This window comes from Erinaceus europaeus, chromosome 1 (assembly GCF_950295315.1).
Source record: "Erinaceus europaeus chromosome 1, mEriEur2.1, whole genome shotgun sequence".
Lineage (NCBI taxonomy): Eukaryota > Metazoa > Chordata > Mammalia > Eulipotyphla > Erinaceidae > Erinaceus > Erinaceus europaeus.
This window is the reverse complement of record NC_080162.1, coordinates 6,299,346-6,316,951: the sequence shown is the minus strand read 5'-3', so window position 1 is coordinate 6,316,951 and position 17,606 is coordinate 6,299,346. Positions and strand designations below refer to the sequence as shown.

The window sequence follows — 17,606 nt, the reverse complement described above, 5'->3', positions numbered from 1 at the left end:
GAGATAAACTGAGAGTGGAGGGGGGGATTTGAGCGGGAGAGAGACAAAGAACACCTGTTTCACCACTCCTGAAGCTTTCCCCCTGCAGGTGGGGACAGGGGCTTGAATCTGGGTCCTGAGCACTGTGATACAAGCACTTAACCAGGTGCGCCACCGCCTGGCCCCAGTAATCCTTCTTTCTAATAAAGTTAGAATTATTTTGTCAACACAATCAAGATTCATCTACATATTTAAGGGAATATAAACATTAGCTTCCAACAGCTGTGATGAGCTAAGGATGCAGTGTTTGAAATGCCAGTAATTTGAGGTTCATAGGGTGGCAATCAGACCACAGATGGTATACGTTCTGTAGACGTGATTTCTTGGGCTCCCCCAAATATTTCAGAGTTCTTACTACTTACAAATTCTTCACATAGTATATATATTTCTTAATCTGTTTTCCCTTTTGTTACCCTTGGTTTATTTACTTATCTATTTTTTAATCGTCAGTGTAGTTATTATTGTTGTTGTTATTGCTGTCATTGTTGTTAGGTAGGAAAGAGAGAAATGGAGAGAGGAGGGGAGGGGAAGGCAGAGAGGGCAAGAGAAAGATAGACACCTGCAGACCTGCTTCACCGCTTGTGAAGAGATTCCACTGCGGGTGGGGAGGTGGGGCTCAAACCAGGATCCTTCAACCTGTCTCTGTGCTTTGTGCCACCTGCACTTAACCAGCTGTGTTACTGCCCTAGTCCCCATAGTATTTTTTTTTCATTCTTTCTTCTCTGAAAAATGCGAATGTTAGGCAAGTCTGGGTCTGTTTTCTCATGTGACAGTACTCACGAGAAAGGAGTAACAGCTGAATGGCATGCTCTCTGATCGTTCATGTGCCCTGATAAGATTTCATACTTCCGAGTGTTTCACTCATTGAAGTTAACTGAGAACATTTCAGTTTATAGTGTCTAGTCATTTATTCATGACAGGTTACTCCAGAAAGCTCTTATTATATACAGACATAAATAATCTGTAACACACACTTCTATGATGTTCTCTATTATGTATTCATTTTCGAGATTTTTATTGTTGTGTGACATTAGTTTAAAATAGAACAAGATGCAAGAGGTGTCATGTTCACAGTCATCATGCCTATTTATTCCATATCTTATCTAGCTTGTGGAATATGATGGTCTCATAGAATGAATGTGTAAGTATGTCGCTGATTCTTCCTTGCAGTGGGAAAAAATCATTTCTTGATATTCTTTTATTCTAAAGAAAAATTTCCTCATCATTTAGTATTTTTAATAATCAAATTAAAAAAAAGATTTCTTTAGTGCCCTCGTAATTAGTCAAGGAAACAAACAAACCAGATAAGGTTTGAATGTCCTTAGATTCTGTAAACTTTGCTGTGAGGAGGAAATAGTTTATTGCTCTCCACCAGCGACAGCATTTTAGAGACACTGTCATTGTAAAGTTTTCTATATTTTGAAAATAAGACAGCACTATTTATGTATGATTGATTTTTATTATTAGAGAAACACTAATGAACACACGCCAAACCCATTCTGTTTTCTTTCTTTTTCAGGTGTCTGTGGTCAATCAACTAGATATGCAAGTTATCGTTTCAAACGTGCCCCCCACTCTAGTGGAAAAAAAGATAGAAGATCTTACCCAGTAATGGACATTTGTTTTTTTTACATAAAGTTTTGTTTATTTTTTGTATTTATATGTATTAGCTATAGTTGACATGCATATGACTAATCATGTAAATTATTTTCAACTTCTCAGATTTAATTTGTATTTTGACATGCTGTCCTAGTCATGATACAAGGACAAGGAGAGAGCTCAGCTGATAGAGTTCATTGACATATCCTTAGGCCTGGGTTCAAGTCCAGCCACCAGATGGGAGCTCTATGGGCAGCATTAGCAAGGGTGCATGGATGAAAGGGTTGTACTGAGATGTCTTTTCTCTCACTCTCTTGCTTCTCTTTTCACTACAAAAAAAAAAAAAGAAAAGAAAAATGAAATATTAGCCCTAGGAGACTGCCCAGAAGTGGACTCATGTTTGCATGAAGCTCTGAGTTCATTACTCACTATCTCATCAAAATTTGATATCACAGGGAGTCAGGCAGTAGGCAGCGAGTTAAGCTACATGGCCCGAATCGCAAGCACTGGCATAAGGATCCCGGTTCGAGCTACCGGCTCTCCACCTGCAGGGAAGTCACTTTACAGACAGTGAAGCAGGTCTGCAGGTGTCTATCTTTCTCTCCCCCTCTCTGTCTTCCTCTCCTCTCTCCATTTCTCTCTGTCCTGTCCAACAACAATGACATCAACAATAATAACTACAAAAACAAGGGCAATGAAAAATATCAAGGGCAACAAAAGGGAAAATAAATTAATATAAAAAATGAATTATTATTTTTAAAAATTGATATCATAATTTATGTTTTTCCTGACTTAGGAAGTTCATTTCACAGAAGAGGTGTTTATGATTTAGTATGTTTTGGTTATATTGCTTCCACATAACCTTACCATGATATAGGTAGCAAAGAAATCATAAAATGGGTTGCTTGCACATGCAATTTGATTTTATAGCTCCAAATTATTTTTTAAGTCATTATCTGAGGTTCCAGGAAGTTTCTCAACATGTAAAACTCATGCATGACTAAGAGTGAGGCCCGGTCCCATGACAGGCATCAGGCATGAGGGGAGTTCTGTGGGTACTGGAGTGGTACTCTCTCCTCTCACTCTAAACAAAGCAAATGAAAACTTAGTCCAAGTCACTGCTGAGTATTACCAGCATGTTTAAGACTCTCAGCACACACATGTAAAGGTCCCTTGTCTCAGTGATCCAGGTAGGTCATGAAATACAATTATGGTGCAAACTGACCTCTAGAAACCAGAGCTTGGGGCCCGGGTGGTAGTGCAGTGGGTTAAGCGCACAAGGACTGGGTGTAAGGATCCTTGTTCGAGCCCCCGGCTCCCCACCTGCAGGGGAGTCGCTTCACAGGTGGTGAAGCAGGTCTGCAGGTGTCTGTCTTTCTCTCCCCCTCTCTGTCTTCCCTCCTTTCTCCATTTCCCTCTGTCCTATCCAGCAACAATGAAAAACAACAACAATAAACAACAAGGGCTATAAAAGGGACAAAAGAGCCTCCAGGAGCAGTGGATTCATAGTGCAGGCAGAGTCCCAGGGATAACCCTGGAGGCAAAAGAAAAAAAAAAAAAAAAAGCAAACCAGAGCTCGTTTTTCAAAAAATGAAGATGACTAATTCTGAACATTCTGTATCTTATTTTATCTATTTACATTTGGACATTTCACATGGCATTAAATGAGAAAACCACACAAATACACCCAGTGCTCTAGGAGCTGGAGCTGGGCTACCTTCCTGGTCACTAAACACACTTTTCTTTCCAATTATCTGATACATGTGCCACATTTCTGCTTTTTGAATTACTTGTTGAACATTGACTCAGCTATAGCCGTGACTTGATTTTAAAAAAACAAACACATTTTTAATTTTTTTATCTTTATTTGTTGAATAGAGATGGTCAGAAATTGAGAGGGAAGGGGTTGATAGGGAGAGAGACAGAGAGACACATGCATCACTGCCTCACCATTTCAAAGCTTCACCATGAAGCTTTCCCCCTGCAGGTGGGGACCGGCGGCTTGAACCTGCAACCTTGCACACTGTAACGTAACGTGTGCACTCAAACAGGTGGCCTCTTGATTTTTTTTATATAGTCATCACTGTTCATATTTCTTTTTTTTAAATATTTATTTTATTTATTTATTCCCTTTGTTGCCCTTGTTATTTTATTGTTGTAGTTATTATTGTTGTTGTCATTGTTGGATAGGACAGAGAGAAATGGAGAGAGGAGGGGAAGACAGAGAGGAGGAGAAAAAGATAGACACCTGCAGACCTGCTTCACCACCTATGAAGCGACTCCCCTGCAGGTGGGGAGCCGGGGCTCAACTGGGATTCTTCTGCAGGCCCTTGTGCTTTGCGCCACCTGCGCTTAACTCGCTGTGCTACAGTCCGACTCCCCACTGTTCATATTTCTATAGAATTTTATTATTTCTCTTAGATACATATTAGACCAGCTCTCTGTGTAATCATGAAAGAAATTGTAAAAGAAAAAAATGACTTAAATATGCATTCTAGGGAGGCCATAGCATTGTTATTTGTGGGAAAGAATCCAGACATAGGCAAGACACAAGGCTTCACCAAGAAACAAAGAGCAAAGGATCCCGGTTCAAGCCCCCGGCTCCCCACCTGCAGGGGAGTCGCTTCACGGGTGGTGAAGCAGGTCTGCAGGTGTCTGTCTTTCTCTCCTCCTCTCTCTCTGTCTTCCCCTCCTCTCTCCATTTCTCTCTGTCCTATCCCACAACAAAGCAACGTCAACAATGGCAATAATAACCGCAATGAGGCTGCAACAACTAGGGCAACAAAAAGGGGGAAAAATGGCCTCCAGGAGCAGTGGATTCATGGTGCAGGCACCGAGCCCAGCAATAACCCTGGAGGGAAAAAAAAAAAAAAAGATAAAAAAAAAAAAGAAACAAAGAGCAAGGCAACAGACAGGTAGCAGAGAGGGATGGGAAGTCTGTTTTCAGTATGACAGATGATGGAAAGGAACATCCGATCTCTGAAAATATGTTACTCTCTCTCTCAAGAGACATCCCTGTGAGGCTCCCACTTTTTAAGGAAGATGACAAAGCATCATTAATTGTCCTCTGTGTTTTTATACTTTTTTTTTCTTTATTTATTCTGTGTTATGAACAACAATTTTTTTTTTTTTTTTTTTAGAAATTACCCTCTTGTAAAATCAGCAACTATGGGATCAAGAGATAACTGACTCAGGCCACTGCTTTTTCTATGTGTGGGCACCAGTACCACATGGTGCTGGGGGCAGTGAGGCGCTGTGATGTCTGTTGCAATCTGGGTCTCTCTGTTCTATATGACAGAGCAGGTCAGAGCAGTAAAACTATTCATGTGTGAAGCATGGGATCTGAAAAAAAAAAAAGAGAGAAAAAGAAAAGGAAAAGGAAAAAAAAAGAAGGAACTATTATGAATCTGTCTGGGTTAATTTCAACTAATATAGAATTTGTCCAGATAATCTTTGCATTTATTAGTTTACTTTAGGAGAAGTGAGCCTTGGGGCCAGGCAGGGGTGCAGTTGAATAAGTTCTCAAGGTCCCAGAATCAAGCCCCTGGTCCCCACTTGCAGGGGGAATGTTTCACGAGTGGTGAAACAGGGCTGCAGGTGTCTCTCTGTCATTCTCCCACTTTATCTCCCCCTCCCTCTCAATTTCTCTCTGTCTCTATATAATAAATGAATAAAAATTGAAAAAAGTAACTTGAAATAAAAAATGAATTATGCCACTAGTATATCTAATTAGGCATAATGTTAGTACATATAAAATAATCTGAATATATGGTTCATATGTGACTAGTCAACGATTATGTTATGTACATTAACTTTTAAATTATTGAGTAGACTGAGCATATAATAATCTCCTTTTCACTTTAGTCTCCCTCCAACCCCCAACATTGATCAACTCTGGCTTACTGCTTGTGGTAGCCTAGGGAAAAGATCCTGGTTACTCAGACTCAATTTAATGCACCTCCCCCCAACAAAGTCCCACCATTTTTTTTTTCTTTTAAGAGATAGAACAAAAGCTATAAATTTTATCTGGAACCAGGAAATATCTAGAGTCATCACTATGTTCTTTTTTAAAAAATATGTATTTATTCCCTTTTTGTTGCCCTTGTTGTTTTACTGTTGTAGTTATTGTAGTTACAGTTATTATTGTAGTTATTATTGTTGTTGTTGTTGTTGTTGTTGATGTTGTCGTTGTTGGATAGGACAGAGAGATATGTAGAGAGAAGGGGAAGACAGAGTGGGAGAGAAAGACAGACACCTGCAGACCTGCTTCACCATCTGTGTTCTTATTGTTTGTGCCCTCTACAAAACAGCAGTGGCACAGTGTGTCCTGTCTTAAAAGCATCTTTTACTTCTCTTAAATGAGGATTAAGGTCATTTGGGTAAAAAGATTCTAAAATAGTCTAACCAATATCAGGCTAATCTAAGGCCCTTAGTAAGGGCATTTTCTTTTTCACATTCCCTGTGAAGCCATGTTCAACTACTAATTAGTGTTTATTGAATGGACTGGCTCCTATACAAATTAGCCACAAATGTTCAGCAAGAATCCCATTAAAAAAAAGATCCTGCAAGGCGTAAAGAGCAACAGGTGTGGGGTAGTGAGAAAATAAAAGGAAGTGAATGAATAGTGTATCAATAAGACAGCCAACAACTTTTTCTGCTCTATACATATATTTAAAACAAACCAAAAAACGAAGTATTTCACTGTGACTGGCAATGTCTTTCCCTTGCAAACCACAGAGTTTTGCTCAAATAAAATTTGTTTTTTCCATTTATTTATTTATTTACTTACTTTTTTAACGAGGACAATAAAACACACCAGATACTTGAAGTGATATTTAAAAATTATATTTTTTATTTATTTTCCCTTTTGCTACCCTTGTTTTTGTTTTTTTTTTAATTTTTGTTGTAGCTATTGCTGTTGATGTTGCCGTTGTTGGATAGGACAGAGAGAAATGGAGAGGGGAGGGGAAGGCAGAGACAGGGAGAGAAAGACAGACACCTGCAGACCTGCACCACAGCTTGGGAAATGACTCCCTTGAAGGTGGGGAGCCGGGGGCTTGAACCAGGATCCTTATGCGGGTCCTTATGCTTTGTGCCACGTGTGCTTAACCTGCTGCGCTACAGCCCGACTCTCTAATTTTTTTTTCTTACATATTTATCCGAGAGAGAGAGAGAGATAGGGAAAGAGAGTGGGAGGAGAAGAAAAGAAGTAGAGCATCATGCTGGCATATGTGTTGCCAGCTGAACTTGGATGTCAAGCATGGAAGTCTAGTCTCTCTACTTCTTTAGGGCCAAGGATTCACTTTTTATTAACAGGGCAGAAATTGATCAGTTTTGACATCTGAAGTAAGAGACATTTTCTGATATATAAAAACTCTCTTCCCTCCTCACATACTCTATAGCCTGAACTCCCAAGGAGTGTTTAAATTATATTTATCCATTTTAACCTGTTTTCCATGTTTATTCAAATAGGCTCACAATTATCCATAAATATTTAATAATGTACACTCCAAATCTAATATACAAGAGTTATCAACATTAAGTTTTTAGTGTGGAGGAAGAATACATTAAGAAAATTGCCATTTGTGGCAACTTGGACGAAAATGTTTGTACTTAATAACTTGTACCTTCAAATAAAGTTAAAATTATGCCTTTAGGGGAAAAAGTTGTATTTTCCAGGAAATTAGCTATATGCTAGCATTATTTCTGTCTTTCCCTTTGAATATAAGTGACTACTAATATTAATGTAGCAAATGAGTTTTCTTTATTTACCAAATAGTTTATCTTTGTTTCATTCAGGGAGCTTCTGATAATTGCCTATAATATTGGTATGTAAACTTAGTAAGCCTTCCAGAGCAGATATCTTTTTTTTTTTTGCTCACTTCTATATAGCTCTAAAAGTCTTCATATCTTTAGGAAAATATGCATCCAAGTTCTGGATGTTGGACATACCCAAATGTGTCAACATTTGTATATGTAAATGTGTCAAGTGTATATGTGTAATTTATATATAAAATAGTCTGAGTTCAACATTTCTAAGGCCCCATGTGCAATGCAAAGATTATTTAGCCTTATCGATACATCATAGTTGGCATTTCCGTAGAGACACATAAAAGATGAGATGATATCATAAATTGAAAAATCCTAGACTTAAATAGGGCATGCTTAATGGTTTCCACTTTATTCAGCCTCTAACATCATAGGGAGTTAAATTTGAGGAAAAAAAATTTTTTTCCAGGGTCTCATATTTAGTAAAGAACAAAAGTAGTCATCATGTTTCCCCAAATGCTAAAGATCAATTCAGGTCAAGGTGGTTTTTGTTTGTTTGTTTGTTTTTTGTTTTGTTTTAACATTAGAAATCACATCAGAATGTCATGTTTACACTTTGATTTTTAGGATCTTGGATCGCTATGTTCAGGAGCAGATTCCTGGTTCCAAGGTGGTAGTGGAATCCATCGGTGCTCGCAGGCATGGGGATGCCTTCTCTCTAGAAGATTATTCTAAGTGTGACTTGACTGTCTATGCAATCGACCCCCAGACCAATAGAGCCATCGATAGAAACGAGCTTTTTAAGTAAGTACTTTCATTAACTGTCACAGTGCCTGGTTACAATGTTACCTATAAAGGGTCCTGATGTCAAAATTTGATACTTAAAGCTTATTACTTTTTTTAATTTTATTCATTTATTTTTCTTTATTGTGGGATTAATGGCTTACAGTCTACAGTAAAATACAGTGGTTTGTACATGAATAACATTTCTCAATTTTCCACATAAAGATCTGACCCCCCCTCACCTAGGTCCTCCTCCACCATCTTGTTCCAGGACCTGAACCCCTCCCCCCAACCCAGAGTCTTTTACTGTAGTGCAATATGGCAACTCCGGTTCAAGTTCTGCTTTATATATTTCCCTTCTGTTGTGATTTTTTAACTTCTGTCTATGAGTGAGATCATCCTATATTCATCCTTCTCTTTCGGGCTGATCTCACTTAACATGATTTCTCCAACCAACTAAGATGAGATGAAGAAGGTGAATTTGAATAAGGGAAGATGGCGGCCTGAGAAGTCGCTGACAGCGAGCGCTCTGACTGCATCGTCGGCAACGGTTCCAGATGCCACCAGGATGCTGGCTAGGCTTCCCTGGATTGAAGACCCCACCAATGTGTCCTGCAGCTCAGCTTCCCCAGAGTCACACCCTACTAGGGAAAGAGAGAGGCAGACTGGGGGTATGGACCGACCAGTCAACGCCCATGTTCAGCGGGGAAGCAATTACAGAAGCCAGACCTTCTACCTTCTGCAACCCTCAACGACCCTGGGTCCATGCTCCCAGAGGGCTAGAGAATGGGAAAGCTACCATGGGAGGGGGTGGGTTATGGGGATTGTGTGTTGGGAATTGTGTGGAGTTGTACCCCTCCTACCTTATGCTTTTGTTCACTAATCCTTTCTTAAATAAAAAATTAAAAAAAAAAAAAAAAAGAAGGTGAATTCACCATTTTTACCTCTCAGAAGGCTAAAACTGGACTGATCCTATTACCCTGCAATTCGTCTCCTGAGGATATATCCTAAGGAACCAAATACACCCATCCAAAATGATCTGTAGACACCTATGTTCATAGCAGCACGATTTGTAATAGCCAAAACCTGTAAGGAATCCAGGGGTCCAACAACAGATGAGTGGTTGAGTAAGTTGTGAATATATATAAAACTCATCCATTAAAAATGGTAATTTCACCTTTTTTACCCCATCTTGGATGGAGCTTAAAGGAATCATGCTAAGTGAGATAAGCCAGAAAGATAAGGATAATTTTTTTCCTTTCCAATATGTATGTCTTTGATATCTCTTTCTTTTCTGATTACAATGGTGAAAACCTCCATTTGGTATTTTTACAAGTGAAGTATCTGTTTAAGTGTCAAATGCCTTACTTACCTTCTACCATTAGACTCTCAAGCATGAAGTCCTGAGTTCATTCTCCAGCAACACATGTGCCAGAGTGATGTCTGGTTCTTTCTCCCTCTCCTTCTGTCTTTATCATAAATAAATAAATAAATAAATAAATAAATAAATCTTAAAATAAAAAGAAAGTTTCTTCAGTTCAAGTCACCTCTGCAGAGTGAAGTTTGACTTTTTTCTTATACTTTTACTATCATTTCAGTAATACTTTGTTTTGCACTAATATAAAAAATAAATGAATAAAAAGTATTTATTAGAGTTGTTTCAAAGTCTCTGTCTGTTAGTCTCAATATCTGTATTATCTTTGATGATAGTTCTACTGCACTTATTATTTTTGTGCCATTGTTTCATATTTATATGAATACATAATAAAATGAATTTCTCTCCATTCTCTAATCATTCCTACAGTGATGAACTGCTCTGACTTCTTTCTTTTTTAAATTTTATTTTATTAGTGATTTAATGATGATCAACAATAGGATAAGAGGGGTACGATTCCATACAATTCCCACTACCAAAGTTCTGTATCTCATCCCCTCCATTGGAAGCTTCCCTATTCTTTATTTATAATTTGGTCCATTGGTATGAACAAAAGATCTATGGGATAGAAGTTCTGGCTTCTGTAATTGCTTCTCCAATGGACATGGACATTGACAGGTGGATGCACACTCCCAGGCTTTGTCTGTCTTTCCCTAGTGGGGCAGGGCTCTGGGGAGGTGAGGTTCCAGGACACATTGGTGAGGTTGTCTGCCCAGGGAGGTCAGTCAGGATGACATCATGGTAGCATCTGCAACTTGGTGGCTGAAAAGCATTAAGTGATAAAGCAGGACAAATTGTTTAGTAATCAAGAACTTAAAGGTAAGAATATAGCAGATGAGATTTGGAGTTTTCATGTTGAAAGAGGCCAGGGGGTGGGGGTATAGCATAATGGTTATGCAAAGAGACTTTCATGCCTGAGCCTCTCAAGTCCTAGGTTCAGTCCCCCACAACACCATAAGCCAAAGTTGAGCAGTGCTCTGGTAAAAAAAAAAAAAAACCAGGAAGTCTGTTTTAGGTACATTTCAAGGGGCCCATGACTTTACTAATTTTTGCTTGGTCCTCCGTTCTTTCTTTTCTTTACCTAACCTGTTTGCCTCAAGTGTGAGGTGATGCTTTCTCAGTTTTTATTCTTCTCCCCACTCTTGCCTTCTCTTTTTGTTGTGAATCATAGGTGTAACAGAACTAACACTTGAACAATATATATATATATATATTAATATTTATTTTATTTATTCCCTTTTGTCACCCTTATCGTTTTTATTGTAGTTATTATTATTGTCATCTTTGTTGGTTAGGACAGAGAGAAATAGAGAGAGGAGGGGAAAACAGAGAGAGAGGGAGAGAAAGACACCTGCAGACCTGCTTCACCGCTTGTGAAGCGACCTACCCGAAATTGGGGAGCCGGGGGCTCGAACCAGGATCCTCATGCTGGTCCTTGAGCTTTGTACCACCTGCTCTTAACCCGCTGCACTACCGGACTCCTGAGTAATATAGAGCTTTACTTTGGATTGGTGGAGAATTTTAGGTCCTAGAAAACCACAGGTCCTCCTACAGATATCCAGAACATAGCTCCTGGATGAGGCTTAGGAATGAAACACATGCTTTTTGTTTTTCTTAAGTGTTAGCCTTTATTCACTTAGTATCCTTCAGAGTTAGTATATCGTTAGTTTCAACTCACAGAAGAAAGCGACACAGAGGAGAAAGCTGTCTGGGTCCCAGTGGCTCACTCTGCTGGGCTGGCTGTCCTGGTTGTCCTAGCTGTCACAGATGGACTGGGTCTCAGTGTCAGGCCATCAAAGGGACATCAGCCGGGCTTCAGATGCCCATCTCTGGGTTTGAGATTTGCAGTCTAGATCCTGATGATACTGGAGAGAAGAGTGACTTCCATTGTTTGCAGCTGAGAACAGTGATCAATGTGCTGAAGCCATCTTGTCTTTATGTCCTTTTTCTGGGCTCAAGTCCAGTGTTTCAGCAGGTGATTATAGGCAAGTGATAAACAACTTGAGTCTCTGGTAGCAGATGGCTGTGATCAGTTTGGGTGTCCACAAAGATCTCTCTGGATGTACACTTTTCTTTACAACTTAACTTTTAAGAATTCAGAACAATAAAGTTTTCAAAATAGAGTAATGTATGCTCTTTATACATAGAGATTAGTAGTTTTGTTTTGAAGGCTTCTTGAGAAGCAATAGGCTTTTGCTATTAGCCCTGGAGATAGAAGTATTATCTTCCCCTCTCTATGCTTAAAACTCCTTGAGGCATCGATATAGTGAATTGTAAAGTGTCCCAGTCTTAGCTTATTACTATATTTTTATCTACATGCAAAGGCATTTTCTTTCTAGTCTTCTGTCTTCTCCCCATAGACTGCTTAATCTGAGAAGCCCGTCTCCTATCTAGGATAGGTAAGCAGAGGGAAATATGGGATTGATAAGTATTGGTGAACAAATCAAAGGAGATAATATCTTGATGCCACATGTTGAATGGATAGTTGAAGATAATTATTATAAGACACCATTCCAAAACAAAGTATTGAGGGGCCGGGAGGTCGTTTGGGTTAAGCACATATGGGGTGAAGCACAAGGACCAGCCTAAGGATCTTGGTTTGAGCCCCTGGTTCCCCACCTGGAGGGAGGTCTCTTCTCTGGTGGTGAAGCAGGTCTGCAGATGTTTATCTTTCTCTCTCCTTCTCTGTCTTCCTCTCCTCTCTCAATTTCTCTCTGTCCTATTCAGTAACAACAACAGCAATGATGGGGGGAGAAAAAGGCCTCCAGGAGCAGTGGATTCTTAGGAACTGAGCCCCAGGGATAACCCTGGAGGCAAAAACAGACAAAACAAACAGAAAAACCCCGTTTAGTAAGAAACAAGTAGTACAGTAGTATGAATGTGTTTGGGTTGCGTGTTTTGAATCCTTCTGTTTCTGATAGAAAAACTCCATGAGAAGGTAATGAAAACTGAGGCACTTCAATATAGTCGTGAGTTTTGATAAAGTATCTCCCTTGCAGATCAGTTAAAGTATGTTATTGTGTTAGTATTGACTCAGGATGGGTTAGCTCAAAATGTAGAAACAATCTGTGAGACTTCTTCCCCATCTGTTAACATGAAAGTCAAGACAAGCTAGAGCTCACACCAATCCAATCAGCAGAAATGTATTAAGGCAACAGCCTGGAGCTTCTTGGAGCCACTCTTTCCCATATCAGAAAGAAAACCCATCAGCATCTATTGATTTAAAAAGAAAAAACTCATCTGAAGTGAATAAACAATTAAAAATAAAAATTATAATGATATATACATGAAGAAAATTTAGAATATTAAGAGTATGAAACTATAATGAAAGAGATAAAATCTTTTTTTTTTTTTTTTTAAAGCCGAGCTTTATTCTTTATTTGCAGCACAGTTTAGAGTCATTCAATCAAGTACAAAAGCAATGGTTCCCATTTCCTGGATTGGCATCAACATGCTTCCTACCAGCTGCGATTACATCATTTTTTTTATTTAGAAATCATTTATTACCCAAAGTCTACATGTATGACTTTTGTAAAAATTATGATTATTGTCTGTCCAGGGAGGTCAGGATAGCTTCACGGTAGCATCTGGGACTTGGAGGCTGAAGTGGGAGGTCTGGCTTCTGTTATTGCTTCTCCACCAGACCTGGGCATTGGCAGGTGGATCCACACCCCCAGCCTGTTTCTATCATTCCTTAGTGGGGCAGGGCTCTGGGGAGGTGGAGTTACAGGACATATTGGTGAGGTAGTCTGCCCAGGGAAGTCATGTTGGCATCATGGTAACATCTGCAACTTGGTGACTGAAAAGCATTAAGCAGAACAACAATAATCAGGAGCCTAAAGGTAAATATATAGATGATATTTGGGGTCTTCATGTTGGAAGAAGTTAGGAATATTGCTCCTACTTTTGTAACCACTCCTAATCATATCTAGACCTCGGCTGGTGTTTCAGTGAAAGCAAATGGTAAAAAAAAAAAAAAAAAAAAAAGCATTACTTAAAAGTTCTTTATTTTGGAAGTCGAGCAGTAGCACAATGGGTTAAGCACACATGGTGCAAAGTGCAAGGACTAGCATAAGGATCCCGGTTCAAGCCCCCGGCTCCCCACCTGCAGGGGAGTCTCTTCACAAGCAGTGAAGCAGGTCTGCAGGTGTCAATCTTTCTCTCCCCATCTCTGTCTTCCCTTCCTCTCTCCATTTCTCTCTGTCCTATCCAACAATGACAATATCATTAACAACAACAATAATAACTACAATAATAATGTAAAAAAACAAGGGCAACAAAAGGGAAAATAAATAAATGTAAAAAGTACTTTTTTAAAAAAAGTTCTTTATTCTATACTAGTCATTAATTGTACTGTTTATCTTAATATAGATTTTTGGATGGCAAACTGCTGGATATCAATAAAGACTTTCAGCCATATTATGGAGAAGGAGGAAGAATTCTGGAGATCCGAACTCCAGAGGCCGTGACCAGCATAAAAAAGCGAGGGGAAAGTCTCGGTTACACAGAAGGAGCCTTGCTGGCTCTGGCCTTCATCATCATCCTCTGCTGTATACCTGCTATCTTGGTGGTTTTGGTCAGCTACAGACAGTGAGTAACCACAGATGATAAGCACTGATCTGTCTTAAAGAAGGCGCTGTCCCCAAACCATCCAGGTCACATGGTTTGGTAATTGTAGACTTTATGTGTGATGTGGGTTTTCCAGAAATCAGTGTATGATCCTATTAGAGGCTATTCTTAACCAATAAGAAGAATTAAGACCGAATCCCATCGCTTTCTTTATAATCTTCATCAAGTAAGAATCTCAGAATAGAAGGTAATATACTCTTAAGAAAAAACAATTGAAGGACATGCAGGGTGACTGCTTGAATCAACTCCAAATCAAAGCTTATAACTACATTGTCACGATGCTTTCTTTTTTTAATCTGTATAGTTCCATTTACCTGATGCAGTGCATGATATTGACTTGACCAGTCAAGTAATTTTAAAATTGTAGCTCACCATATGTAACTATTTATTTATTTATTCCCTTTTGTTGTCCTTGTTGTTTTATTGGTGTAGTTATTGTTGCATAGGACAGAGAGAAATGGAGAGAGGAGGGGAAGACAGAGAGGGGGAGAGAAGGATAGACACCTGCAGACCTGCTTCACTGCCTGTGAAGCGACTCCCCTGCAGGTGGGGAGCCGGGGGCTCCAACCGGGATCCTTATGCGGGTCCTTGTGCTTTGCGCCACGTGCGTTTAACCCGCTGCGTTACTTCCTGATGCCGCATATGCAACTTTTTATGACGTTTTTCACCTTCTGTGTAATCTGAGTGGAGCACTCCAGCACAGAGCCAATGGGACAATATTGTAACAGAAGGCAGCTCTATGTGCTTGTTCACACACCACTTTCTTCTGTTTTCTGCAAGCGCATACCTCAATTTTATTTATGTTTATTTTTATTTATTTGCTTATTTATTTTGCTGCCAGGGTTATTGCTTGGATTTGGTGCCTGCACTATCCTCCTGGAGGCCATTTTTTCCCCATTCTTGTTGCCCTTGTTGTTGTTATTGTTATTGTTACCATTGATGTTGTTGTTGGATAGGACAGAGAGGAATCGAGAGAGGAAGGTCGACAGAGAGAGGGAGAGAAATGCAAACACCTGCAGACCTGCTTCACCACTTGTGAAGCTACCCTCCTGCAGGTGGGGAGCCGGGGGCTCGAACACTAATTTTATTTATTTATTATTAAATAGAGGCAGAGAGAAATTGAGGGGGGTATATAGAGAGGAAGAGAGACAGACAGACACCTGCAGCTCTACTTTACCAATCATGAAGATTTCCTCCTGCAAGTGGGGACCAGAGATTTGAACGTGGGTCCTTTCAAACCATAGTGTGTGTGCGCGCTTAACCAGGTGCACCCCGATACCTCAATTTTAAAGAAGTATAATTTTCTTTTTATTTATTTATTAATATTTATTTTATTTATTCCTTTTTCTTGCCCTTGTTTTATTGTTGTAGTTATTATTGTTGTTGTCATTGTTGGATAGGACAGAGAGAAATGGAGAGAGGGAGGGGAAGACAGAGAGGAGGAGAGAAAGACAGACACCTGCAGACCTGCTTCACCGCCTGTGAAGCGACGCCCCTGCAGGTGGGGAGCCGGGGTTTGAACCGGGATCCTTATGCCGGTCCTTGTGCTTTGCGCCACCTGCGCTTAGCCCGCTGCACTACAGCCCGACTCCCTCTTTTTACGCTTTTCATTATGCAGCCTGTGCAATCAAATGACTGTAGCTAATTTATATCTCTCTGAAGCAGGTTCTGTAACCTATTTTTATTTAACACAAGGTGGGGGGGGGGGGGCTTTTGGATACAGGGCTCTTATAACTATGTCCCTACTGATAAAGATTGGTGAAAATCTGGAGGATCAAGTTAAATGACAAGGTCTTCCGGTGTTGGCAACAAAAATGATAATACACTACAGACAGGAAGGGGCTTGGTGACAGTATGCCTGGTAGAGTGTATATGTTACTATGTGCAAGGAGCTAGGTTCAAACCTTCAGTCCCCACCTGTAGGTGGGATATTCCGTGAGAGGAGCCGTGCTGCAGCTACCTCTTTGCCTCTTTATCTCTCCATCCATTTTCAATCTCTCAGTTTTCCACTAGGCTTTTAGCTAGGGCTCAGTGCCTGCACAATGAATCCACCAACCATGGTGGCTATTTCTCCTCCTCCTCCTTCCTCTTTCTCTTCCTTCCCCCCCTTCCCTTCCCCTTCCCTTCTCCTTTCTTTCCCTTTCTCTTTACCCTCCCCTTCTCCTTCTTCTTCTCTTCCTCCTTTTCCTTATCCGTCTCCTCCTCCTTCTACTCCTCCTTCCTCTTTCTCTTCCTTCCCCCTTCCCTTCCCCTTCCCTTCTCCTTTCTTTCCCCTTCTCTTTACCCTCCCCTTCTCCTTCTTCTTCTCTTCCTCCTTTTCCTTATCCTTCTCCTCCTCCTCCTTCTACTCCCCCTTTCTCTTTCTCTTCCTTTTTCCCTTCCCTTTCCTGTTCTCTTTCCTTACTCCTTCCCTTCCCCTTCTCCTTCTTCTCCTCCTTCTCCTCTTTCTCTCCCTCCTCTCTCTCCTCTTCCTTCTCCTCCTCTGCTTCCTCTTTACCCTTTCTTTTTTCTTTTGATAGAGACAGAGAGAAATTGAGAAATTTTATCTTGGTGAGATGTATTACAATTCTTTCTTCATTTTTCTTTCTTTCTGTATCTATCTATCTATTCATCTATCATCTACCAACATCTACTGGAACTGTCCTCAGTTATGACTTCTGGTAATGATTGGACTTGAATCTGACCTTTGGGGCAACAAGAAATTCTTTTTGTATATCTACTATGCTATTTCTTCAGCCTTATAGTTGTTCTTTTTTCACTCAAATATCCTATAAAATAATTTTATTATACTCTAATAACAATAACATAATGACCAAAGCTGAAGCACTGTAAATGCTATATACAGGGGTCTCAAGTTTACTAAAAATTAATATATATTCAGTTTTTAAGCAATTTGAACTTCAATTATTTATTTTATTTCAATAATAAGCTCAAAACTATAAATTAATTTTACTACTTTTTAAAATATCATAACAGGGTACAATTCTATAGAATTGCCACCAGCAGAGTTCTGTGTCCCATCCTCTCCATTGGAAACTTCCCTATTCTTTATCCCTTTCTGAAAGTATAGACCAAAATTCTTTAGGGGGTGCAGAAGGTGGGAGTTCTGACTTCTGGAATTGTTTCTCTGCTGGACATGGATGTTGGCAGGTGGATCCATGACCCCAGCCTGTTTCTATCTTTCCCTAGTGGGGTAGGGCTCTGGAGAGGTGAGACTTCAGGACACATTGGTGAAGTTGTCTGCCCAAGGAAGTTACTACTGTTTTTATTGTCTAAAAGATTTCAACAAAGTGAGTTTTATACAGATGCTATTATCTAAAACAAAATAACAACAAAAAGAAGTTTAATGTTC

At 39.7% G+C, this 17,606-nt stretch overlaps 1 protein-coding gene across 1 annotated transcript in view; it reads left to right on the top strand.

The window, feature by feature from the left end:
* Positions 1-17,606, top strand: part of PCDH15 (protocadherin related 15) — a 448,902-nt gene that overhangs the window by 403,587 nt on the left and 27,709 nt on the right. The window contains exons 23-25 of the mRNA XM_060189089.1: positions 1,559-1,647; positions 8,035-8,211; positions 13,997-14,215. Of these exons, the coding sequence (XP_060045072.1) occupies positions 1,559-1,647; positions 8,035-8,211; positions 13,997-14,215 (485 nt within the window). The remainder of the gene's footprint in view (positions 1-1,558; positions 1,648-8,034; positions 8,212-13,996; positions 14,216-17,606) is intronic.